Genomic DNA, 26,281 nt, shown 5'->3' with positions numbered 1-26,281 from the left:
AATGTGGATTATAACCTCCAATGGAGCGTTATTTTACATAGGGCGTGGAAAATCTCCATTTAGGGAGTTGGAACATTTAGAACCCATATATCTGTCATGCTGCAGGCATGCCACAGATTAATACATACATGTCAATTAATTTCTGGGACTTTAACCCATATAATTTGCTACGCATTAGGCGTGCATCATATCAATATTGACATGTCAAAAGATTGTCCTTTCGGGACTTCAATCCATACCATTTGCTACGCAACAGGCGTGCACCCATATTGATTACTGCTATACCCATATTCTGTTCTTATGGGATTTTTAATCTGTGCAGTGTATTATCAATGTATCCAACTTGCAATCTGTAAAATTTGCATTAATAATTCATGGATACATACAAGCCATTCTTTTGGAACGGACTTATCTTCCCATTTGGTTACCTTTCAAGATAAAAATATCAAATAAGTATATAAGCATAAAATAACACAAATACTGCTTACATCCTTAGGTGGGAGAAACTTTTCTCAAGTATCATTCAAGCTCGTATCGACCCAGTAAATATAATGTAGCGCTTGATGATCTAGTTATATCCTGCAAGAGCAAAATCACAACTCTTTTCTCTGTCAAAAACAAATAACCCTCAGAGTTACAAAAAGAGAAAAAAATGCAAAAAATTGTGATATGGATTGCAAGAGAAAGTAAGCAATCAGGGAAGGAAGCTGGTGGGAGCAGACAACAAGCTCAGCAATCAAGGAAGGAAGCTGGTGGGAGCAAACGACAAGCTCTCATTTCTTCTAGTTTAGAAGAACGTCCGGAGATTAGAGCATAAGGTTGCCTTCACAGTTCCCTGATGTGGCGGAAACGTGATCAGGGATAGTCTTGCTTCCTGAATGGATGATCAGAGATAGTCTTGCTTCTCGGGCACATTAGGTGCTCACTGATAAGAAAAACAAGTAGATATCGCATTCAGAGGGAATTGAGATAGATCAAGTATAGGAATCTAATGTTTCTCATTGAATGTTTTTCTTACTTATGTCTTCTGCAAAGAAAATTTTGTTAGTAACACATTTATACACAAAGACAATGAATAGGTAGAACCAGTGAATTTCAAATTAATGACAAGAAAAAAAAAATTGCGAGATTCTCGGGATACTTTTGAAAAAGTAGCTCCGTGAAATCCGCAAAGCAAGATCGGCTTTTGGCGAAAATAATACTTTGAAAACGCCGAAAGTGCCGACAAAGATTAATGGGGATCCTGGAAACTGTAGCCATATTTCCTCCTTGAAATCTTTTAAAATCACTTGAAGTGATTACATCAAAAAGCATGGAAAAAATACTTCTCTGCATAAATGATTTTTCGAAACAAATACAAAAGAACAGAATAATAGGGATGAATAGACATTTTTGATTAAGAAAGAGAATCCAATGCAGAATGAGTGCTTGTTAATTTCATTCGCTATGTGCTGACTAGATAAAGCCATTTTCCTTGGAATCAATAGTACAGGCATGCACATACACCATTTACATCTTTTGTTATAATAATAATAAATAAATAAAACAAGGTAAAGAGACATTGGAGCCTAGTAGTTGGCAGCTCATTGCCACCCGTATTAGTAGTATTAAAATTTGATTAGTTATCAAAAGTCTCATGAATAGTGAGAGGATAGTGTTACTTTAATCACCTCTCCGATATCCAGTCAATTCAAATAATTAAAATTTCACCAGAGCAACTTATACATTACATTAACAGCATGCACGATTCGTTTTCTCTGTTATAATAATTGTGCACATTCTTAAAGTTTGCACCTGTGGTTTTTACGTCTTTTCAAAATGACGGTTTGGAACCTTGTGCCTTATAGGTTCAAATAACCACATCGACTCTCCTAAATTTCATATTTCAACGTATGGGAGCCCGGAACTTTTGGCCTGGACAAAACTCAGAATTTATTCACCCTTTTCAAATGGACATGAAATATGAATTGAGTAAAAGCCATGCTAATATCTCATATATTTGGGTTCATGAGCTTCTGGCCCAGATATAACAAAATAGGTGGGGAACCTCAATTCATCATTCTCTTATGCCAAAGAGATATGTGGCGTACCACAATTTGCAATAATACCTCAAGGGTTGTCCATTTAATTGTTGGAACTTCAGGTTCTCAACACTGTTAAATTTTGAACTTCAGGCCAAAATCACATATTCTCATGGTATGGACATTCAATCCTCTTAGATTTTGAACTTCGGGCCAAAATCACATATTCTCATGGTATGGACACTTTTACAATTTTCTGTACATATTTCTGGACTTCAAGCCCTTACATAATTGTCCATATTTTGAGGAACTTATGGCATCTCATTTAATTGCTCATTCATGAGTTTAAGGAACTGCAGGTCCCCTTTTTGAATGGTGATAGTTTACCCAAAATGGTAAATATTTATGCATACATCACTATTCATTTATACGGCACTATTCATATGTACAGTACATTTGCCAGTACAGTTATCATCCATGTGTACGGCATTATGAACCAATACGGTACTGTTACATCATTAAGGAACTCCAGGTCCTTATTTACATGTCAAGGATCAAGGACCCTCAAGTCCAATCACATGTTTACAAATATAGTGCCTGAGAGACTGCCAGTTCTCATATTAACATCATCATCAAGAATCTTCAAGTCCTGATGTAATTGTATGATGAGGATCAAGGAACTTCTGGTCTTGATCTGCATACTGTAAAAACTCATCATACAGCACATTTAATCCATAAAATAAATTGCTAGTAAATAAATTACTAGTATGGACGATAAACCCGCACCACACTTTAAATAAATGTAAATGTGCGGTAAATTAAATTCATAAAGTATGAGGGTTAATTCCTCATCATACTTTAAGTAAAAGTAAATGTGCGATAAAATAAATTGCTTGCTATATGGACGTTAATTCCGCACCATATCTTAAATAAAATTAAATGTGTGGTAAAGTAAATTCATAAAGTATGAGGGTTAATTCCTCATCATACTTTAAGTAAAAATAAATGTGCAGTAAAGTAAATTCATAAAGTATGAGGGTTAATTCCTCATCATACTTTAAGTAAAAGTAAATTTACGATAAAGTAAACATGCTTGTATGGGCACTAATTCTGCTCCATACATTTAAATAAAAGTAAAGGCGTGGACGATAAACTCGCACCACCCTTTTAAATAAATGTAAATGTGCAGTAAATTAAATTCATAAAGTATGAGGGTTAATTCCTCATCATACTTTAAGTAAAAGTAAATGTGCAGTAAATTAAATTCATAAAGTATGAGGGTTAATTCCACATCATACTTTAAGTAAAAAAATAAATTTGCGATAAAGTAAACGTCAATTATTTGTGGGTTCTTATCAACACCACGATCAAATAGTGTAATATTATTATACTACCATTAATATTAATATTTATCATGTTCTTGTTAATTGTTACTGCCTTTCCACCTGCAAAGCAAGTTAAATAGTATAGAATAATACTAAAGTATTTGAAAGATAGGGAGCAGAGGACCTTTCTAGTATTGCTGTCCACCACTAGCTGGTTTCTCCGCATGGGCCTTATCATCATCATCATCACTGCTGTCACAAGTCCACCAAATTATTCCAAAGCACTCCCATTTACATTAAAAAAAATCATCTCTGGCACCTTTCTTCCATTCTTCAAACCTTTCTTTGACCAATGAAAGTTTGGAATATTCCTGGGCTGCATCACTGAAAACTTGAGCAGCAGTCTCGAGTACTAACTGGCGGTGTTTGTGATATGCATTACTCTCACTGTCACTCTCATCGGTGCTTGATTCTCCTTCTATGCATCCAGCTACCGTGATGCTTACATGTCATTAAGTGCTCCTTCTATACAGACTTGCTTCTCTTGTTAGGTGTAGCCTGCTTGGTTGAGGCAATAGCCATAATACATCTTTTATAAAAGCACACACTGATGTAGTGCTGCTGCTTTGTTCCATCTTTTTGCTGTGCTCTTGGCTCTGACAACAGAGGAAGCTGGAGGCACGTGTTCTACAAGGTCAGGTCAGAGCTCAAGAGGCTCGTGGGTTCTGATGTGGACAAAGATGATGTGAAGAGCTGGCAGCTCTAGGAGCGGATCTGCAAATCGGGTCTGCAAGAAGAGGTTGTGCCTGCACTGAACAATCATGCAGCGTCACTGGAAAGCTGTCCACGTGCCCATATCAACCGCTTCCCATGCCTGCCTCAGCTGCTGCCGCCTAAATATTTCTGCCGTTCTTGAAATCTTTGAAGACCCTCTCGGGCTCTCTGAGGCAAAATTTCATCAAGCTTCTTTCTCTCTCCGCTGGTAAGTTTGTTAATTTCGCGAGGAAATATGATGGGAAGATTTTGAGTTTGATTGTTGTTGGGTTTAGAGGTTGGGTTTCTCTTTCCTTCTTCACTGTCTCAGTCGACAACAACGAGTGTCGTTGTCTTTCATTGTTCTTATTTGTAATTCATGATTATGCCAAAACTAATCAGATTCTATTTTGGTCTAATCCCTGAAGATGACCGAGTCGGGGCTCGCGCCTCGGACTCCGAAATCCGATCTGTGCTCCGGCATTTTTCACTTACATATCGCAGATAAGAAGAAACAGAGAAACAGAGAGAATCTGAGAGTGTGAAATAGAGAAATCGTGCTGATAACGTGTTATAAATTGATAAGAAATGGTTGAGAGAATTGAGAGAGAGAGAGAGAGAGGAGGAGAAACTGATTTTTCTCTTCTATTCAGATATCTTCCAATGAAGAAGATGAAGCCCAATTAATAGGCATTAGAGGGGGGCAATTTGGGGATTCCACATGGGGGCATTTTGGGGACTCCACATTATATTATTTTACAACAACATTTGTTTTCTTTTCTCACAAAAAGTTTCTCTTGCATTGAAAACGAGACCAACTTGAAATAGAATACAAGCCACATGACACATGCGGGGTTCAAAATATTTTTCCTTTTCTCTCGAGGTGTAAAGTATATTGTATTGATGAAAGGTGCAATAGTGCATAGCTCAGTTCGTCTCTTCCACCTCAACTCACATAGGAAGAGATTTAAAAATTTCAGTCACCCAATGAATATTTGTGTAAACCACCCTCCCCAATTGCTTGTACGCAAAAAAAGCGCTCTTAATCAAGGCTTTATATTCAAAGTTCCAGTAAAGAGTGTTTTCTTCCAGTTTATTGTAAACAAAAATATAGCCTAAATTAGTTGTGCACCTAGGGTTTTCCTGATTTTGTGAATTTCCTATCATATCTAGGGTCATATCCATGGCTGGTGTGTTGAGTTTGTATACATGCCCATTAAACTTGGCTTTTGTTCAGGCTTGGTCATTTTGAAATAACTAGGCTGTTGTTTAAGCTTCTTGCTTGGCATGTTGAGAATATCCATTTGACTAGTTTTCTATCAAAGACGACCCCTCACATTGATGATGTTGTCGTGCTACAATTTTATCTATTACAGGCTCTCCTTTCTCAATGTTGTTTATAATCAAGAAAAGACCAACTCGATATCCAAAAATAGTTTTGGTTTTGGATATATGCGATGCAATGATAACTTCTGGATGTCTATAGAAGCACTCAAAACAGAAACAAACAAAAAACAATTAAAATTTAGCTATATGAATGCAATGATAACTTTTGGATGTTGGTGTTACAGCTTCATATATATGGATGAATTCTTACAATAAAATGGGTCCATCAAATAAGATAGAGAAACAACTCTTCGTATAAGGGGGGCTTTCATTGAGGATATCCAGCTCTATGGAATTGCCATCCATCATAACATCCCATTTCACAGCCCTCCAAACATATTGTCAGCCATGGCCTCTGGCTATGAATTTTGCTAAGAGTTGGATATCCTTTGCTAGCAAGAGGTGTGCCCCCAATACCAAGCCAGTGTAGTCCAGGGAAGGAAGGGCTCTTAAGAAACCTCAGTGAATTAACAGACAAACCAGTGCAATTCAGAAGGTCAAGCCTCCGAAGTAGTTTACATTCGTCCCGAAACGTTTTCCTCATAGCCAAACAATCTAGAGAAACATCAGTCACAGAGCAATGCCGGAGACACAACTCGGTAATCTCAGTACCAGCCATGGCAATTGTAAAAACGGCTTTATCTGATATTCTAGGCATGTGTCCTAAATCCAGCTGTGACAATGTTTTGCGAATTGTGCCTCCACCATGGAACAAAAAAGAAATTCCCTCATCAGTCACCCTCTCACAGTGTCTGAGACACAAATGTGTTATGGATGGAATCCCCTGGGCAAGAACCGATAAGCCATAATCGGTAATATCAGCTCCTGCGAGATTCAGCATACTTAAGCTACGAAGGGATGAAATGGAACCGAGGCAGGAATCTGCTATGCTCCTACACCCACACAGGTCAAGCACCTCCAGGACCCTAGAACGGGTCAGCTGCTTCACGGTTTCACTAGTTATAAGACTGCAGGACAGCAACTTCACCTCAACAAGGGAACATTGGAACTCAGTAACATCAAGAAAGGCCAAGTCTGACAAAAAAAAGGCATTCCGAGCTTCAAACTTCTTCAACTTCAGACACGAGTGTAAGATCGATGCATAACCTGCATCACTGACTTTGGAAAACCCACAGAGTCTCACTGACTCTAGACCTTTGCAGACCTCAGATAGAAGAAAGATGCCCATATCGTTTACCCTTTTGAATGAGACTTGCTGGTTATGTCTACTTCGTATAAGAGACAATCCCATCAAATGATGGAAGGAGGCCAAATATTGAAGCCCGGTGTTGGTTAAGTCATGATTTGGTAATGGTTGCTTAACTGGTCTGTCTTCAAGATCTAGCTCTACCAAAGTGGGGAGATTTCCGGAAATGGCCATGATTAGCTCATCGGATATAGCATCCAAGACAAGGGACAAGCGCTGCAATGTGAATACAGATGATAATGGAGAGACGGGGATGCTGACATGAGATGTTTGCACACTGTTCCTATCAGCACCAACTCTAATCTTATCCATGAGACGAATTACATCTTGCTCAAGCACTGACTGCAACTTCATACTTTTGAGAGCACTAGGCAGGAAGAAATCAATGGACTGAAAAGCATTTGCTCCTACATCTCTCCCTCGAATCTTAAGAGAAATAGACTGTTTGATTACCAAAGAAACAAACTTTAGCTTTTATACATTCCTTTTCTGATGAAACATGCTTTCTCGTATGAAGTTTTACATTATATATCAAAGAGCAGCATTCAGACACAATAATATTACCTCCAAGCACAAGCATCCACTAAGCATTTGGTCCAGGTTGGTCCTAAATGCTTCAGTTGAGCACTGGTCTACCAATTCTAGCACAAGCACCCTAACAAAAACCTTCTCGTTACAGAAAAGATCAAGATGCAATCTTGGGTTGGGCAAAACTAGACAAAATATCAAAATGGATTACCTGAGATTGGGGCAGGCCTCCCCGATGGAAGTGAAGACTTCATAGGACAGCAGGGAGCAGCTTAACAAATTCAGTTCTTGAAGATGTGTGCCCAGAATAACTCCGAGTGACAAATTGTCAAGGTGGAGACAATTTAGGGTGAGGCTGTGGAGGCCCCTGCAGCCACCAACAATACTACTTAGAATCTGGGCATCAGGAGAAAATGCCTGCATATTCAATTGCAATTGCCATTCTTTTTATAATTTTTAGTTCACAAAACAAAAGGCAAATAAAAGAAACCCAAGTAGAATTCAGAAAGAAAAAGACTTTACAGAGAGATTGATAGACGAGAGTAAAGGCAGGGCCTGAGAGACTGAGAAGCTCATGGCTTTGTTAACGCATGAAACTGAGCACAGAGTCTCTATTTCCAACTTGAGCAGAACTTCCTCTATCAATAAGCTGCTGGGCAGTCTCTCCAAACCCATCCTCCTTTCTTCTTTTTCCTTCTTCTGCTCCATCTTCTCTAATTTGGCATCAACAACTGCTCTGTTTCGACCTATATGTACGAAGAAGAACTAGTTTTGGGACTTGTCACCATTGGGTTTACAAGGCTCTTTTTTTACGGGCTAACCCAATAACCCATCACCAATGCAAAGCAATTTAACAAAAAGGCAAAGCCCATGAAGTCACTAGTCCATTCATGTAGATTTATATGATGGTTGAATCTTGAAGAAACCTAATGTGTTGCTACTATTGGAGAAAAGTTGCAACATGGATAGTAACGTTTTGCCATCCCTGATAAATAATGCTATGTCACATAAAAGTGTTATCACGTGTGTCATAGCATTATTGGTCGGGTATAGCAAAATAGTATTATTCCCGTTTTATGGAAGCATTTTCCCTAATATTGGATATGGTGTCATAATTGAATTAATAATTGAAAATACTCGGCCCTTCCAGCTGATAAAAACTAACACATTCTTTTGTTGATAAAGAAAATTTAATGCGTACACAGATGCTAACAAAAGTGAAATAACAAGTTCCAAATACAATTGACTTCAGAACTCAGTGCTCTTATTGGTTTGACAGTTTAAATGTGAAGCAACAATGCTGATTCAAAGAGACAATTCAGATGTGGAGATGAGGATGCCATCACTATCTGCATACAACCATTCGCCTTCACGAATCAAGGTTCCTGCAATGTTGATCGGAATATGCTTTTCGCCAATGCCTTTTTTGCTTGATTTCACCGGATGAGATGCCAAAGCTCTCACCCCAATATCACATCCGTTTATCTCATCTACATCTCTGATGCAGCCATTTACCACAATACCAGCCCATCCCATGTTTTGAGCCAACTGTCCCAAATTACCCCCAACCAAAGCACATCTCATGCTTCCTCCACCATCAATAACTAAAACTCTTCCCTCACCTCTGGTTTCCAGAAGCTGTCTTACTAAAATATTGTCCTCGAATACCTTAAGTGTGACAATGGGGCCTGAGAATGCTCGGCATTGTCCGTATATCTGGAATATTGGTGGCAGAACACGCAAATCTCCACTGCCTAAAAGGGCTGTATTCGTATCACAAGCTTCAGCAGTTGCTAAGGCAGCCATATTTCTCCTGCAGATACAGTCAACATATCATTAAAATGCGGTACAGAAAATAAAACTACTTTAGCACAAGTTCAACAAGCCTTCGTAATAGTTTCTAGATTTTTATCTCCCTTACAATATTGCTGGAATACTTAAGAGAAAACAGAGGGCCTAAAAGAACCATATGTTATGTACACGCAAATATAGCATGCATAGAATTGTCCTACGTATCACTAGCTTAGTAAATTTATTGACCATATTTACATTTCATATAACCAAATAAGGAAAAGAACATAGCTTTTTGAACTTTCCACCTCTCATCTTCCACCTATCTTCATTATCATCTTCACCTGAGTTCTACATACTGCAAAACTATGGAGGCAAGGGATTTGCTACATTGTACAACTTAGCTGAGGGACAGAGAGCTAGATTTGATACATGTGTGTGTCTTTCTGTTTCAGATCATCACACTTCAAAAAGGAGAAACTAATTTATCTATGGCTCCTGCAATCAGAGCTTATGTTGCATGAACACCAAAAATAAATATATCCACAATGTTTAATGACACGAGGAGAGACAAAGACCAACTTCTTTATGCACAAATGTGTTTGCAATTGCACTTCAACAACATTCGGGATTGCGGACATTCAGAACTATAAATTATGAAAGAATTCAGGATTGGCATCTCTGTTCTCCCCATCAGCAGCTTCAGTACAATCACCTAATTTCAACCCATACATCAAATTTGGATTTTGAGAGAGACAGAGTGACAATCATCCAACACCCTGCCTTCAATGTTTTCTTTCCAAATGCATGCATCAAGAACAGAATCATAGAAGCATGAGTTAAAACCAATTGAAAGTCAAAGCCCCATATTCAGATGAAATCTAGAGAAAGCTAATCTGGCCAAGCTCAAATCTTCCTAAATGCCCCAAAAATGGAATGAGCAGCAGAAGATTAAAGAATGTTTTGGTTAACAAAAGGAAAAAAGATCCACTGAATCCATTAGATCCATTGAAGATCACATACTGGGAAGGGATGAATACTTTTGATCAAGTGAGTAGATAGAGGCATAAATTGAAAATTTTTATTTAGAGATAAAACTTAAACAAAGAAAACTCCAATGGAACCTGAGGGTAATAGGAATAAATATACCAATAATCTACTATTAGAGTAATAGGAATAAATTTTTCATTTACAAACTTCAATAATTACTGCTGCTCTAATTATATAATGAACTAATCAGTAACAACTGACAAGATGCTAACTTCCAGAAACCATGAATATGATATTATCATTTAGCATTGAATTGAAACAAATAAATAAATAAAATAAAACCAAAAAACAAAAACAAAAATTTCATCTTGAGATTCTTGACAAGACTTTGTGACAAGCAAAGCTGAAAACAAGAAATTGAAGCTTACCCAACAAAGAATGAAATGGCTGTATGAAGGTGGAGAGCTTTGGGGTTTAATCTTCACCCATAAAATGTGAACGAGGGTCTCTTTGAATTGTGATGGTGATGGTGGTTAGCGTTTTCTCTTCTTCTATCTTTGCTCAGTCAAGTCTTCATTCTTTTATATATTGTGAAGTACAAAAAGAGTCAAAAGCTGATATCAGCCTCCCAGTACTAGTTAACAATTTCTTAGTAGATTATCCTCTTGGTTTTTGTGCCTCTGTAAAATTGCACCTGGCGCCAAAGGTAGTTTGTCCTATGTTTTCTTTTTTACTGAGAACGATTTCAATTCCCATTGACCCAAAAATAAATAAAAAAGACTGTAATTCCAAACTATTTTACCTCCCCTTATGCATGGCCTGCATGGGCTTGACCCAGATCAAGTCAAAGGAATTAACTTCTAGGCCTATGCAAGGTCTAATTTTTGGGCTTAGTTTTAAGCGTTGGGCTGCCCTGAAGTTTAATCTCATGGGCTGTTGACTCGTCTCACGGGTCAGGTTGTGTTAAGCCCAGGCCAAAAGAGAGAATGTCGCTCAAACCCTACACGTAGTTCGACAAAAAACAAAGGGAGTTTGTATAATGAGAGAGCTATGTTGAGGGTTTCAATTTAGCCGTTCAATAATAGTTTTGTAATTCATCAGATGGCTATTAAGGATCTCCTTATTATAAAAAGCCTAACGAATGAGTAATTTTTGAATTATGATTTAGGTCGGTCCAGCCCAACCCACAACTTTGACCCAGTATATAAAAACTTCAAATTCAGCTCCACCAAGTCCAGTACCAACCAGGCCCAAATTAGGCCTGGCATGCATGAGCTTGGTTGTATTGTATCGTTATAATGAATTCAAATCAATGAAATGATATTTAAGGTTCATGGCCATTGCTTTCACTCTTATCATTTGGTCGGCTCAAAATGTCAAAGCAAAAAGGGTCAGGGAAGAAAACAAAATTTGAACTCTCCCATATTGGTAGGTATGAAGAAGAAAAAGTTTCAAGATTTGAGGGAGAAGCCTAGGAAAGAAACGTGGCACCCACGACTTATAACTTTTGAATGAAATTACCTTCCCTACCCATAATTATATATCATGATTACAGGTAAGAAACACTGGACCAGCCTTCAATCTGCTACATTATTCAAAAGTCTTTAGCTAGATATGAGCTATTTTGTTTGTCTAGCCAATGATGCCAAAATGGTGAAATTAGTTACTCAAAGCCCTTTTAGGCTTTCACATGGCTCAAAAGTTATATATATCTTATGCAGCACTCAAAATCCTTATTTGGTTGGATCGAAACATATAATTAATCATTCTTAAAAGGATATTAATAGTGAATTTCAAATATTTAAAAATTTTGTCTATACATGTATGACTGATAACTATTGAATAATGTAAACTCTATAAGGGATTATATCAATCAGTAACGATTATCAATGTAGACGAATTGACAAGACTCCATGTACGACTATCAAACACAAATGGTAAAGCAATTGATTTTCAATAGTATTTTAGTGAAATCAAAAGTATAGATATGAATTATGAATATATAATTCTTACCATTGTTATTGTTTGATCACTTGACCCCTATCCACAAAGTTAAAGGTAGCAGCAGCAGGAAAGCTTTCTTTTCCTAGTATTAGAGACAAAAATCTCATAATATCAAATCTTTCCTAGTCCTTTGAAAAGAAAGCCAAAAGAACCATTTGGGCCATCAACTTTTTCCCCTCCTGTGAACATTATCACCAAGTAATGATTATATGTAGCATTTCTGTGACATTTGCCTATTTGCTTTTAGGGTTTCTATCAAGTTAATTTGTCACAAACTAAAAATCCAAGATCAAGACAAGAGAAGGATACATATATTATTATTAGCTATACAACTACCGTGGTGGTGGTGTGGAAGAAGCAATTGAGACGTCTATTTACAAGCCAACCAATTTCAACTAATTGTAGGGTCTCAAAGGCACATTTTATAATTTAGAATCAACAATATCCCATGGAAAACGCAATGTACCAATTCCAACTAAAGTCAAATATTTCGGAGGCTCCACCGGAGACCAGGCTCCCTTTCCTTGGGAGCCCTACTCTACTTGGGTTTGTTTTTTGCCTTACCTTTTGGTACACTCCAAGCTTTCTGTTCATTTGATTTGATTAATTAATCTTTACATGTATGATGTATATGATTCTCAACTTGTTTGAACACATCTTTTCAAATTGTTTCGAAACATCTTTTAGATGAAGCTCTAGACCACACTAGGATAGCAAGAAAATGAAAAATATAGTACAAATAGTTTCGTTGTTTTCTTACCAAGAAACGAGAAAATGAAAAAGAGAACAAATTTTTATATTTTGGTGTACAAAATAGAGATTGACGAGGCGCAAGTTAAAAAAAGTGTACAAGATTGAGAATTTGCATTCAAACAAGTTCTTTCGTGTTAGATTACCCAAAATAGGATGTTCAAAGTTGAAACGACGATCCAGCAAAGTAACAAGACCAACTTTATCGTCTATTAGTGTGTCTAGAATTTTTTTCGTGTTTCAATATTCTTTTTTCTTCTATTTTAAGATAGTTTTATTTGTAATAGTTATTTAGGAATATTCTAGAATATTGGGTCTTAGGTTTTTCCTTTTTCTGTTCAAACAATTTTAAGCATTGTACTCGTCCAGATTATGTTTTAGGGTGTAAAGCTTTTACCCTTTATTTTGTGTTTCTCATTGTGTCACAAGAGAAACAAAGGAGATAACATGAATTTTTGCCAAACATAAACAAGTTACGACATATTAAATAAGGAAAAAAGAGAATGTGACAAACCGCAATAAGTTTATCACTACTTAGGGGAATGAGAAAGAAAAAAGGCTAAAAAAACCTACCATTAAACAATCATGATAACGTTACGATAAAATAATAAGGAAATAAGAGAGAATACAACAAAATATAAGAGATCGCTTACCCATTTTAGGGGAACGAACAAAAAAAAATCAACAAATCTAACATAAATAGTGGCAACATTTTGCAATGGCTGCCACTATTTACGTGAATAGTAACAGCCATTGTCTTGTCTTTACCCTTTGTCATGACAAATGGGTAGAAATGCTCTTAATGGTATGAGTAAAAGAAAACAAATGTGCTAACGAAAGTGACCATCAAACAAATTTGAGCAAGTTGTGATCTACAAATATGGAGACTATATAGGGAGGCAAGATAACACAACAAAATACAATCAATCAATCAATCAATCACCCACTAAGAAGAACAACGTAAAAAATAAATAACGATCCTAGCAAAAAGATATCACCAATAGACAAAATACTTTACATTGTCCTTTATTAATCGATGAATGATATGTATGTATCTTATTTACTAATAACATTTTTCACGAAAGTCAAAACTACCTACATAAATAAGAGTTATGCATGTCTTACTTTTGCATGAGATGTGATCAACAAAAAAGCTAAGGAGTATGATGCAAGTAAATTGATTTGATCAACAACATAGCCATTAAATATAGTCCAAGAAGTTCTATCATTTCCATACCAAGAGAGATGGGGATAAAGGAAAGTGCATTTGCCATTATGTTCAATGAAATAATGAATACCAACCTAATTAATAAGGTATACACATAAGATAGACAAAAATAAGTATATATATAGAGGAGGAGTAGGGTTGAAGAACCCGAGAAGAGTGTATTATATAATTATATATAATATAAGCTGGTCTCTAATCTCATGTATATATGGCTTATGGCTTTTTGGCATGGTGGGGGGCAGTGTTGATTTCGCACTTTATTCATTACCAACTTATATAAATCAATAAATAAAACAAAAGCGACGGTCCATAAATCACCCTGCTTTCTTTGCGAGGATTCTGCTGTTTTCTAGCAAAACCAATAACATGTAGTCTTTAATTTAATTTATTTTTTCAATCATACGTGTATGACAATGCTGCTAATGATTTTATAAATGAACAAAGAAAATGACCAAAAAATTAGTGTGTGTGCCTTTCTTTGCTTTTTCTTTCTTTATAATTTACTGAATTTATTTAATAATAATATTATTAACATTTATTATTGTATTATTTTGTTGGATTGGAGTGCAAAGTGCGAATCTAGCGGGGTGTTGGGTGTTGTTTAGAAATCGATGCACTCGTGTGAAAAGCACACTGACAAAATGCACCCCCACGCAGCTACAAGCTTGCCAACAACAACTACACAAATTTTGGCAGACTTGACTTGGGTTTTGGGTTTTGGGTTTTGGGTTTTGGAGAGTTGAGTTTAGTGAGACACTCCGAGAGAGATCCCCCCACAACCCTATGCCCCGCGCCCCGCGCCTTCTCTCAGCTTTTCCAGGTTTTCTATATTTATACCATCCACCAACACCACCTCTTCTTATTATAATCTTAAGGTAATTACGAGAAAATTGTACTTAAATCGAAAACGTGGGCGGTATTTTAAATCAATCACACAGTATTGTGCGTTTTAACTTTTTAATATTGCATTGCATGAATGACTTAGAACATATATCGACACATGAAATTAAGTAAACAAAATAAAAAATATTAATTAACTCTTTATCAAGTGTTGTATTTTTTTTTTTATTAGTGTTGGACTATGTCTCAAATTCGGATGTATGATTTCCATTTGAAATAAAATGAAAGAAAGAGTTGAGTTAGTTGAAGTGCAGATATTGTGGAGTATAGCGCGAAGTTTTCTATGTGAGAGATAGAAATTCTATGTTTTTGCTTTATAATTTGCCTTATTATCTTGGTTGGTTGGCACTCAAAAAAGCTATTCGCCACCCTCAAACTTTAATGACAATTTTACTCCTTTTGTGAAACCACTAAAATTGAAGCCTTACAGAAGAAGTAGAAGAAAAAAAATCTCAATTTGTTTTTAAACATAAATTATGGATGTGGGGAGGGGAGCAGTTTTTGGGGGACCAATACACTTAACGAAAAAAAATATATTAATAATGTTATTAGGTCTCAACGTGCCTATCCAATAAGCTTCTTACTTCTCCCCCTTTCTCTCTCATGCAATGGACGTCCAACTTAAAAGTCATTGCTTGCTACTTCATACTAACTTTTTAGGTCTTCAGAATATGTTTTTTTAGTACCATTTATTCAATGTTATGACGTAAGATTCGAGTGCATTCTTTTATATTTATCCTCTTTTTCTATGTAACTAGTAGAGAATTATTGATGTATATAATTTGATAGAAGATTCTTTAATAAGTATTTAAGTTAAGGATTTGTTATATATTTATAATCTCGGAGTTGAATTTGCATTTAAAAAATTACTATGTAAGCAGGAGCTTCTACATTTCTGTCAATAGAAGTGTGATATGTGTGTATAAGTTTTTTTATAAAAATGTTTTTGATGAATTTTTTTTGTATATGTGTCAAATTGTGATTTGCACGAATGAGTAGTATCTTCTTACAATTATGAAGATAAGTATTATCTTTTGTAAAGAGACCTCGATTATCACGTAATTCGGATGAATAATAAAATCTTTCATGATATATTTTATTTGCTAGAGAAGAGCAATTTTTCAATTGATAAGATTTAATAAGCTAGATTCGCACACATGCTGAAGACAAGATGGAAAAAACTTGTAATAAGTTATAACAATATAAAGAGAGGTACAACAGACAAATCCTCTTTTATGCAGCATTTACTATAATATTATCTCAGTTTCCTTTTTATTTGGTAAATGTTGAACCTTGTTGATGTATTGAGAGTCGATCACAATTTTTTTTATAAATCTATTTGTGTTGGGATTTGAAGACTGTGTTTCCGAAAACCACCAAGGAATATATCTCACTTTGTACTTGGTACTTTTTATTGTAATTTTATAAAAATAAAAAATAAGAGAGCGGAAAGTTGAGTTCAAGACTTTAGATGTAAGAGTAAAAAAATAGAGAAGATGATTTTATTTATTTATTTTTTCTACAATAATTATGTTAATTGTACATCACATTTCTCGTAAAAGTGAATGAGACTTATAGAAAATGAGTCCTCTAAATATAGTAAAAAGAACTATACTTAATAAATGTGATAGATGTAACACTAGATAAGAAGGAATATTAGTTGCCATTCTCCTTTGACAATGTGAACTGGAAATTCATTTACTAGATCATCTTTTACCGTTAATTTTTAAAATAAAAATCAACCAATTTGAAAACCATTTAGTTCATCAAATCCAATTATTATCAAGTAAATAAGGAAATCCAATGTTTACTTCAAAAATGGTAACAATGATAATAAAAAAGGAAGGATATCACAATCAAATTTAGAGACGTACGTGCGGGGTAATCCGTCCAACTGCCCAAGAGCCCCGAAATTGTCAGAAATTGACAGAAGAAAGAGAGAGAGAGAGAGAAGGAATCATATCCCAAGTTTGACTGGACCCCGAAAATAGAGAAAAAGATGGGGGGCATCGCTCCCACAATTTACTCCCTCTCGCTCTCTCCCCCCCAAAGCCCACCAACTTGCCTTTGTATTCTATATTCTTGTTTCTGTCTCACTTTACTTCCTCTAAAGCATCAGAAACTCCCTCCTCTTTCTCCAAGCCATTTTTTTTTTCCTTCTTTTTTTCTTTTCTTTTTCTTCTCCTTCTAAACTAAGCCATTTATCTTTTGTTCATCATTTCACCCTTCTGATCCTGCAAGCTGCAGACTTGTGTGAATCCGCAGAAAGCAAGAGTGTCACATTCACATGAACAGTTTTGGGGGTGTTTTGCCTTCTGGGTTCCAAAATCGGCAGTCAAAGAGAAAAGAAAGAAGAAAACATTAAACGACTGAAATGAAATGCTAGTACTGTACTTGCTGGTTTGAGTATCAGAGCCCGACATTTCTGAACATCGTACCCAGAGGTTCTGTCACTCCGAGGTATCTTCCTCTTCTTTCTTTCCTTAACAATCTCTGATTGCCCATTATAGCTCAGCACGAGCTTCTCTTCCTTTAAGCCCCCATCACTCTTACTTTTTATTTTTTTTTCCATTTTTGTCATTTTCTCTTTCGTTCATGTTCATGGTATTTGTTAGCTCACAAATGTTTGTGTTCTTGATGTGTTTCTTTCAAAGTTTGATGCTTTCATACATGTTTGATACTTGATAGTGATTTCCACCACCAATCCTTTTGTTTATTTAATTCTTTTTGGTCTTCTGATTGCAGCTTCCAAGCAGAGCCCACTTGGGAAAATGTGTGGAAATTTTGCAAGGTTCTGCTCAGATCTGAAATGAAGCAAACTGGTTGAGTTTAGGTGAATGAATTTTGTGTAGTTGGTGCTGTTTTCATCAGCCGTCTGCAAAAAAAGATTCTTTTTTTCATGAGTTTCTGAAAGGATGATGATGATGAAGAGAGATTAGATCAGAACAAGGAAGGGGTAGCTGTTAGTACATGATGGGATTCTTCTGCTTTCTTTTGCTGTTTGTTTTTCACTTCTACCTGCTCCTAAGTTTGGCCTCAGGCGCCAGAAATTTGTCTTCATCTCAACAACTACAACAAGAACAAAGCCAGAGTGATGATGATGAGGTGAGGCTGCTGTTGGCTTTCAAACAATCCTCTGTTCAATCTGATCCCCATGGTTTCTTGTCTGATTGGAAAGCTGATTCTGCCACCCCTCTCTGCTCATGGAGGGGCCTCACCTGCTCTTCTGATGACCACGTCATCACCATCAACCTTTCCAACGCTGGTCTCATTGGCAGCCTACACTTTCCAACTCTCACGGCCTTGCCGAGTCTCCAAAATCTCTATCTGCAAGGCAATTCATTCTCTGCTGCTGATCTCTCTGTCTCCAACATAACCTCATGTAGACTTGAGACTGTGGACTTGTCCTCCAACAACATCTCTGAACCTTTTCCAAGTCGATCTTTTCTTCTGAGTTGTGATCATCTTGCTTCTGTTAACCTCTCTCACAATTCAATCCCTGGAGGCAGTCTCAGCTTTGGTTCTTCTCTGCTGCAGCTTGACGTCTCTCACAATCAGATTTCTGATACAGCCTTGTTGACATGTCAAAATCTGAATCTGCTCAATGTTTCCACTAACAAGCTCACTGGAAAACTGAGTGATTCTCTCTTTTCTTGCAAGAATCTATCAACCCTTGACCTTTCAAACAATACTTTTTCTGGGGAAATACCAAGCAGCTTCCTGGCAAAGGCCTCAGCATCTCTCAAGTATTTGGATCTCTCAAGCAACAATTTCACTGGAAAATTCTCCAACCTTGATTTTGGGCAGTGCAGAAGCATCACTTTGCTGAAGCTAGCACACAACGCACTCTCTGGGGATCAATTTCCTGTAAGCCTTGGTAACTGTCAGGTTCTGGAGACACTGGACCTCTCCAATAATAAGCTTGAGAACAAAATTCCTGGTGTTTTGTTGGGCAATCTCAAGAAATTGAGGCAACTGTTTTTGGGTCATAATCATTTCTCAGGTGAAATTCCAACTGAACTAGGAAAGGCTTGTGGGACTCTTCAGGAGCTTGATATATCGGTTAACAATCTTTCTGGAGGGTTGCCTTCAAGTTTTACATCCTGCTCTTCTTTGGTTAGTCTCAACCTTGGTCACAATCAGCTCTATGGAAATTTCCTTAGTTCCATTGTAAGTAGTCTTCCTAGTTTGAGATATCTCTATGTGCCATTCAACAACATAACTGGTCCTGTGCCACTGTCTCTTACCAATGGTACTCGGCTTCAAGTGCTCGATCTCAGTTCTAATGCCTTCACGGGGAACGTCCCTTCAGGGTTTTGCTCCTCCAATGCTCCCTCAACTTTGGAAAAGATACTTCTAGCCAACAATTTTCTCTCCGGGACTGTGCCCTCGGAACTTGGAAACTGCAAGAACCTGAAGGCTATTGATCTTAGTTTCAACAGTCTGATTGGTCCAATTCCTTCAGAAATTTGGAGCTTGCCAAATCTCTCTGACTTGGTTATGTGGGCAAACAACCTCACTGGTGAAATCCCAGAAGGTATTTGCATCAATGGAGGAAACCTGGAAACTCTGATTCTCAACAATAATCTCATCACTGGAACCATTCCCCGGTCCATAGCCAAATGCACCAATATGATTTGGGTGTCACTTTCTAGCAACCGCCTTACGGGAGATATCCCTTCTGGTATTGGAAATCTCATTAAGCTTGCAATACTTCAGTTGGGTAACAATTCACTCTCTGGACAGATTCCAGCTGAGCTTGGCAAGTGTCAGAGCCTTATTTGGCTTGATTTAAACAGCAATGGCCTAAGCGGTTCTATCCCATCAGAGCTTGCCAACCAAGCTGGCCTAGTCTCTCCTGGAACCGTTTCCGGGAAGCAGTTTGCATTTGTGAGAAATGAGGGTGGGACATCCTGCAGGGGTGCAGGAGGACTAGTTGAGTTTGAGGGAATCCGAGCAGAGAGACTAGAAAAGTTTCCTATGGTGCACTCTTGCCCTTCAATTAGAATTTACTCTGGCTTGACAGTTTACACATTCACCAGTAATGGCAGCATGATCTACCTTGATCTATCCTACAATTTCTTGTCTGGAAGCATTCCCGACGACTTAGGTACACTGTCCTATCTGCAAGTCTTGAACCTTGGGCACAACATGCTAACTGGAAATATTCCTGATAGCTTTGGAGGATTAAAAGCAATTGGAGTCCTTGATCTCTCCCACAATAATCTTCAGGGCGCTGTCCCAGGATCATTGGGGACTCTATCTTTTCTGAGTGATCTTGATGTGTCTAACAACAACCTCAGCGGTCTCATCCCTTCTGGAGGTCAGCTGACCACTTTCCCAGCATCCAGATATGAGAACAACTCTGGCCTTTGTGGGGTACCCTTGGGAGCATGTAGCTCTCAAAGGCACTCAGCAGATTCCAGAGTTGGAAGAAAAAAGCAATCTATGACTTCAGGAATAGTAATTGGCATCACATTCTTTTTCTTCTGCATTCTTATACTTGCATTAGCTCTATATCGAGTGAAGAAGTACCAGCAGAAGGAGGAAAAGAGAGAGAAGTATATTGAAAGCCTTCCAACTTCAGGCAGCAGCAGCTGGAAACTTTCCAGTGTTCCTGAGCCGCTCAGCATCAACATAGCCACATTCGAGAAACCTTTGCGGAAGCTGACCTTTGCCCATCTACTTGAAGCAACAAATGGTTTCAGTGCAGACAGCCTGATAGGTACTGGAGGGTTTGGTGAGGTTTACAAGGCACAACTGGGAGATGGCTGTGTTGTTGCAATTAAGAAGCTTATTCATGTCACAGGTCAAGGAGACAGGGAGTTTATGGCAGAAATGGAAACTATTGGGAAAATCAAGCACCGAAACCTGGTTCCATTGTTGGGGTACTGCAAGATTGGGGAGGAGAGACTTCTTGTGTATGAGTACATGAAATGGGGAAGTCTGGAGGCTGTTCTTCATGATAAGTCCAAGGGAGGGGTCTCTAGGCTGGATTGGGCAGCACGAAAGAAGATTGCCATAGGCTCTGCTAGAGGTCTAGCATTCCTTCACCATAGTTGCATACCTCATATCATCCACCGGGACATGAAGTCTAGCAATGTTCTTCTAGATGAAAATTTTGAGGCCAGAGTATCTGATTTCGGCATGGCAAGATTGGTGAATGCCCTCGATACTCATCTTAGTGTGAGCACCCTTGCAGGTACTCCAGGTTATGTTCCCCCTGAGTACTACCAGAGTTTTAGATGCACCGCAAAAGGGGATGTCTACAGTTATGGTGTTATACTGCTAGAGCTTCTCTCTGGGAAAAGGCCTATCGACCCGTCAGCGTTTGGTGATGACAACAACCTGGTTGGATGGGCAAAGCAGCTTCAGAGGGATAAGAGATGTAATGAGATACTGGACACTGGGTTGTTGCCAGAGGTATCCGGTGAGGCTGAACTATACCAGTATCTGAGGATTGCCTTTGAGTGCCTAGATGACAGGCCATTCCGCAGGCCAACCATGATTCAGGTTATGGCTATGTTTAAAGAGCTTCAGGTTGATTCAGAGAACGATGTGCTCGATGGCTTTTCACTGAAAGAGACTGTTGTTGAGGAACCATAAAAGACCAATTAAACTAGAAAGCTACGGCTATCCGGTTGTGGTTTCAATTAACGAAGTTTCTGAGATCGAAAGCAGGGATTCGATCGATCCTTCACATTATGCGGGCTGTATATAATAGAACCGTGAATCAAAGAGAGAGGTAGAAGAAATGCATAGGGAGAACAGAGTAAATGGAGTCTTTTGGTAGCTCAAATCTGGTAAAGTGTGTATTCGTTCATTTGGAAAATGATGTCTATAACCAAGGCTTCAAAAAAACTTTGTTTCTTTCTATTTGGGTTATGTTCCTCTCACAGTTTTGCTAACTACTGTTTTACCATTGTCCATCCATCACAATTGGTTTCTGTTCATAGAAAGCTGATATGTGGGAACAGCGTTTTGTAAAGTTGTAGCAATAGCAGTCTCGAGTAATTGAAATCATTTGCAATTTGCTAAATAGCTTTCTGTGATTGTTTGAAGAATTTGAGCCATGAATTCATACATTATCCGAGTGTCACCTTTGCAAGCTCCACCCTCTAAATCTAATTGCTGAACTTCCCCCATCAGCTTGAACCTATTTCTCATGGGGTCTTTAGAACGATCTCATGTATTAAGCTAAAATGTCTGTACATGAAACAAGCTAATGCGGCAAGCTTACAACTTCTGCATGATTCTGGCCAGTATATAACAAGCAGTGAATCTGTGTGAATGAGGATGTTAAAGGAGTTTCAGGGTAAGACAGCTATTTTTCTACTTGTAAATCTGTCATCTTTTGCCTTTGTGGTATTGTTCAACCCAACTCCAAAAAAATACCATATTCCAGTTACCCAAGAGTGCTTGTCCGTTTGTGGTTAACCGACATTCTCAAGAAACTCTAGCCAGTCTCTCCCTCTGTGAGTTCTAAAGGAAAATAAAATTCCATAGAGGGGGGAGGAGGAAGAAGCATCACTGCCCCTCCCCCCATCTTCTCTTCTCGTCTTTTTCTTTTTAGATTAGTAAATAAGTCCATTGGGGCATTTTGAATAAAAAGCCACTTGTGGTAGTTTCTTCTTAGCCATGGTTAGATTGAAGTTCCCCATCACCCTTTTTAGTCTATGTTCTCAATCAAATCTTGCTCCCAAAACCCATTCCTTAATGCTGCTCATGTTCTCTAAATTTAATTATACATCATCTTTGACGAAAATTACTGCAAATCATCCAATTGTTCTTTGGTAAAGTTGTTGTTTTCGTTTATTTGTTCACTTTTATGTGCAGGTAGATCACTGGAAATCATATTTTCCCTAGATTTGTTATAGATGTTGTGGTGGGTGTGGCCGCAACGGCACTTCTTCAGAGCACTTCCACTCATTTTCCATGGCAAAGGGCAAAGGCTGTTACTATTCACGTGAATAGTGGCAGCCCTTGCAAAAAGCTTGTAGTGTTTCCACCCATTGTCATGGCAGCCACTATTCGCATGAGATATGAGGAGAGGAATTTGTATAGAGTTTCGAAGTGGGAAGTGAAGAATATGATTAAGTATTTATTATAAAAATATAAAAAAAATTTGAAAATTTTAGCATTTTTTTAGATTTTAAAATATTTTTTTTTCTTTGCTGACGTCAACAAGTTGGCTTGGTTTGCTGGGACCCAGCTGCTGCCCGGACAACTTAGGCCCGCTGGAACTCCAAAACGGGGCTTGGGCCCCCTTCTGCCCTGGCAAGGGCTCGTTGCTGGAACTGCTCTCAGGTGGTGGTGATAAGGTTCGTCTAGGCTCATGGATTGTTTTAGGGTTGGGCTTGGGGGCTTTGTTTGGGCTTATGGTTAATTGTGGTGATGTGGGCTAGTAGTTTTAGTGCGGCTTTTATCCGCGTTAGTTTTGCTTTTAGAATGTTAGTTTGTTACCCTCTTGGGATTGGTATTTTAGATGTTTTGTTGATGTCTTTGATTGTACGGATGAAGTTTTTATTTTATAAAATAATAAAAAAAGAGTGCTTGTTGGTTTAAAAAATCAATTGGTTTGACATGCTTGTTAATACCATATCCTTGCTGGTGCCATATGTTACAGTTTAGCTGTTGAGGTGCAAGGACTCAGAGAGAAATTTCCATGCCCAATCACGCATTACACCTTGTTGCGTTTTCGTATGAGAAGACTTCCCTGGCTACTGCATGGTGGTCTCATCTGAAAAATGTTAGTTGAGCAAGTAGGCAGACTGAATTAAGGCATGAAATTTGAAAGCTGTATTATTGTGTGGAAGTTTAATAGGTGATTAGCCCCGAAAAGTTAGGTGCTATGTTTCATATGAGAGCTAAACAGTTGAAGATGAGATTCTAAGGTCTACCATAGACTTCATTTCTGTTGCTTACATCCAACACAAGGAGAGAGAGGAAGAGTTGAATCTTCTCAATTCCACCTAACATTCTTTGCTGCTCCAAAATTTGCTCCAATCTTAAACACAAGAGGATGAGATGTTTGGATTTGAAATTGGTTTGAACTAAATAGTTTAAAGCTGACCATTATTGATGTAGGTCAAATATAGTCAGCAGGAATCAGTGGGCACCTAAAGCTCAGGGTTTTGAAGTTTTAGCAGTAATTTGTCTTTGGTGATGATGACAAAACATGTGGATTTGTTTTCTCTGTTGGGATTATGAATGAATACATATCATTTATTAGTCAAAATCTCACATCTTAGGGCTCTGTTTAGATTACTTTATGGAACTTTACTTATGGGAATCTAATTAGCTCTAAGCCAGCCTCTAACCATTATCCCTCCACAATATCTGCATTTTCTTTCGGCATGATGGATTTTCTATGAGGATTATGTGCAGATTTTCTTGTCGGTACTGCCCATAAATAAATGTCTTAATTATTTCAACTTCTTTTGTTTTTGTTTTGGCTTCTACTTAACAAATATATAAATGGTGATTATTCTAATCATGTGCTTATAGGTCTCTCTAGTCAAATTTTTGCAAATTTTGGTTACTGCCTCATGCTCTAATTTGACTCTTGACTTATATCAACCCCATTGTGATCTAAATACTCATTTGGAGTAGTTTTCATCAAGTCTAGTTTGTCTTCTTGCAGCAGGATAAATTGAAAGGGGATTTGTTTGCTTCCGACAACTAGTCCTTATTGTATATACTTCCATCCTTCATCTTCAGGAGCTTTATAGTCCTAAATCTCCGGTGGTTGAGAGTACTTATCTCATGTCTAGGACGGGCGTTCGAACCCCTCTCTCTCTCCCTCTTCGGCCTCCGATGGGCCTTCTCCAAAGAAAGTGAGAGAGAGCCATAAGAGCCAGTGGCAAAATCCAAACCAAGAAGTTGGGGGCCATAAGCCTCAGGCCCAGGTCATAGTTGTCCGAGAAAACAAAGCTGGACATTGCAAGTTGCAAGAGATTGTGATATAGCAGCCCAGAGCTATAGGTAGGAGGGACTCATGTCATGAAGTCAAAAATCCACATAGAGGTCCCCTCCTTTGATAGACTAGTGGGCACACAGACTGACATAAAGACAGGTTTTCTCTCAATAGTAAGCTCTGCCCTACTGAGCTTCTTACTCAAGTTTGTTATCAAAGATTTTTCCCCATTTGTTTTGTAATGCAACTCTTTCTTTGTGACTCTTGTCTTCTTGCAATTTTTTCCACTCCGAAGCAAGCAAGGCAAGCCACCCCATGAGACCCATGTAACCACTTTAGGGAATTCTAAACTTTAACATCAATCTAATTATTAAATAGGATTTTTCTAAGTACATCTCACCACAGTTGATTAACTTGCAACCTATTGCGTTCGTAAATTTGTGCATTCATCACTCAACCTAACTCATATAACTAAATATCGTGAAATTTAAATTATGTACATGCTATGAGAAATACTAGATTCAGTCATTGTACCTACACATAAATGACCGGGATTGTGAGTTGTGGGACCCACAGCATAATTCATAGCCTAATTGTGAGTTGTGGGACCCACAGCATAATTCATAGCCTAATTGTGTGCAAACAGTTGAAGATTGATTGATTGAAGGTTGAAGTGAACCCACATGGGAGGACTGGAGAATTTGGTTTTGATTAAAAAAGAAAGAAGAACCAAAAAAAACATTGGTAACCGCAGTGTGACGAGGGAGAGAGAGATGCAATGGAAAAAGACTCGGTCCAAGCATCTTTTTGACTGAGTCGAAATTGGAAAATAGGGACACGTCCTTTTAAGTTTTATATTGTTTTTATTCAATGTGTCACATGAAGGAAGACAAGGTGCTGTTTGTTTGCTGTGAATAAAAATTGACATAATTTTTTTGGTACGGTTTTATGGATATGGACTTGTTACATGGTTTCCGTGTTGTGTTGGCAGTGCTTCCTTGTTGGAGGTTAAATTTTGGTGTCAATTCTCATCCTTCCATTTGGCATTTGCTCACCACATCCAAACAAAACTATCCTTCTCTCTACATGGACCTCTGGTGCCAGTTTTTGGCTCAATCCCCTTTCTGATTTTCTCATACCGACTTATCACTAATCTTTTTCTTTTTCTTCTTAATTTAATGTCACCCTAATCCAAAATCTAGATGGTTCAAAATTCTCTCACTTGTCATTTGTGTAAATCTCTGTTAATTGTTGATTAATATAAATTTTACGACGAATCGCGAATTATTTCACGAATTGAGAAATTCGTATTTTTGATTAGATGATGAATTTACTTAGTCGTCTTAAGATGGATGTGCTTTTATGAATTGAAGGGTATCTTTTTGTTACTTTTGTTGTCTCATTAGACATTTGGTCATTTTCTATTTGTAATTCCCCATTAGTCTTTTAAACCACTCATTAGTCATTATTATCTTCTATCAC

General features: G+C 37.7%; 3 protein-coding genes across 3 annotated transcripts; 1 reads left to right on the top strand and 2 right to left on the bottom strand.

The window, feature by feature from the left end:
- LOC18773887 (F-box protein At-B) lies at positions 5,600–7,970 on the bottom strand. The gene is made up of 4 exons (XM_020565037.1): positions 7,743–7,970; positions 7,432–7,637; positions 7,257–7,347; positions 5,600–7,133 (listed from the first exon to the last, which is right to left on the bottom strand). The coding sequence occupies exons 1-4, from the start codon at positions 7,926–7,928 to the stop codon at positions 5,754–5,756; spliced, it is 1,863 nt and encodes a 620-aa protein (XP_020420626.1). The 5' UTR covers positions 7,929–7,970; the 3' UTR covers positions 5,600–5,753.
- Positions 8,372–10,620, bottom strand: LOC18772023 (putative 4-hydroxy-4-methyl-2-oxoglutarate aldolase 3). The gene is made up of 2 exons (XM_007205973.2): positions 10,430–10,620; positions 8,372–9,033 (listed from the first exon to the last, which is right to left on the bottom strand). Exon 2 carries the CDS (start codon positions 9,024–9,026, stop codon positions 8,526–8,528), a length of 501 nt encoding a protein of 166 aa, XP_007206035.1. The 5' UTR covers positions 9,027–9,033; positions 10,430–10,620; the 3' UTR covers positions 8,372–8,525.
- LOC18772962 (receptor-like protein kinase BRI1-like 3) lies at positions 16,814–21,922 on the top strand. Its single transcript, XM_020566454.1, has 2 exons — positions 16,814–17,343; positions 17,629–21,922. The coding sequence occupies exon 2, from the start codon at positions 17,854–17,856 to the stop codon at positions 21,487–21,489; it is 3,636 nt and encodes a 1,211-aa protein (XP_020422043.1). The 5' UTR covers positions 16,814–17,343; positions 17,629–17,853; the 3' UTR covers positions 21,490–21,922.

The sequence above is a fragment of the Prunus persica genome, chromosome G6 (assembly GCF_000346465.2).
Source record: "Prunus persica cultivar Lovell chromosome G6, Prunus_persica_NCBIv2, whole genome shotgun sequence".
Lineage (NCBI taxonomy): Eukaryota > Viridiplantae > Streptophyta > Magnoliopsida > Rosales > Rosaceae > Prunus > Prunus persica.
Note: the sequence above shows the minus strand (reverse complement) of the source record. Positions and strands in the feature narration are given on the sequence as shown.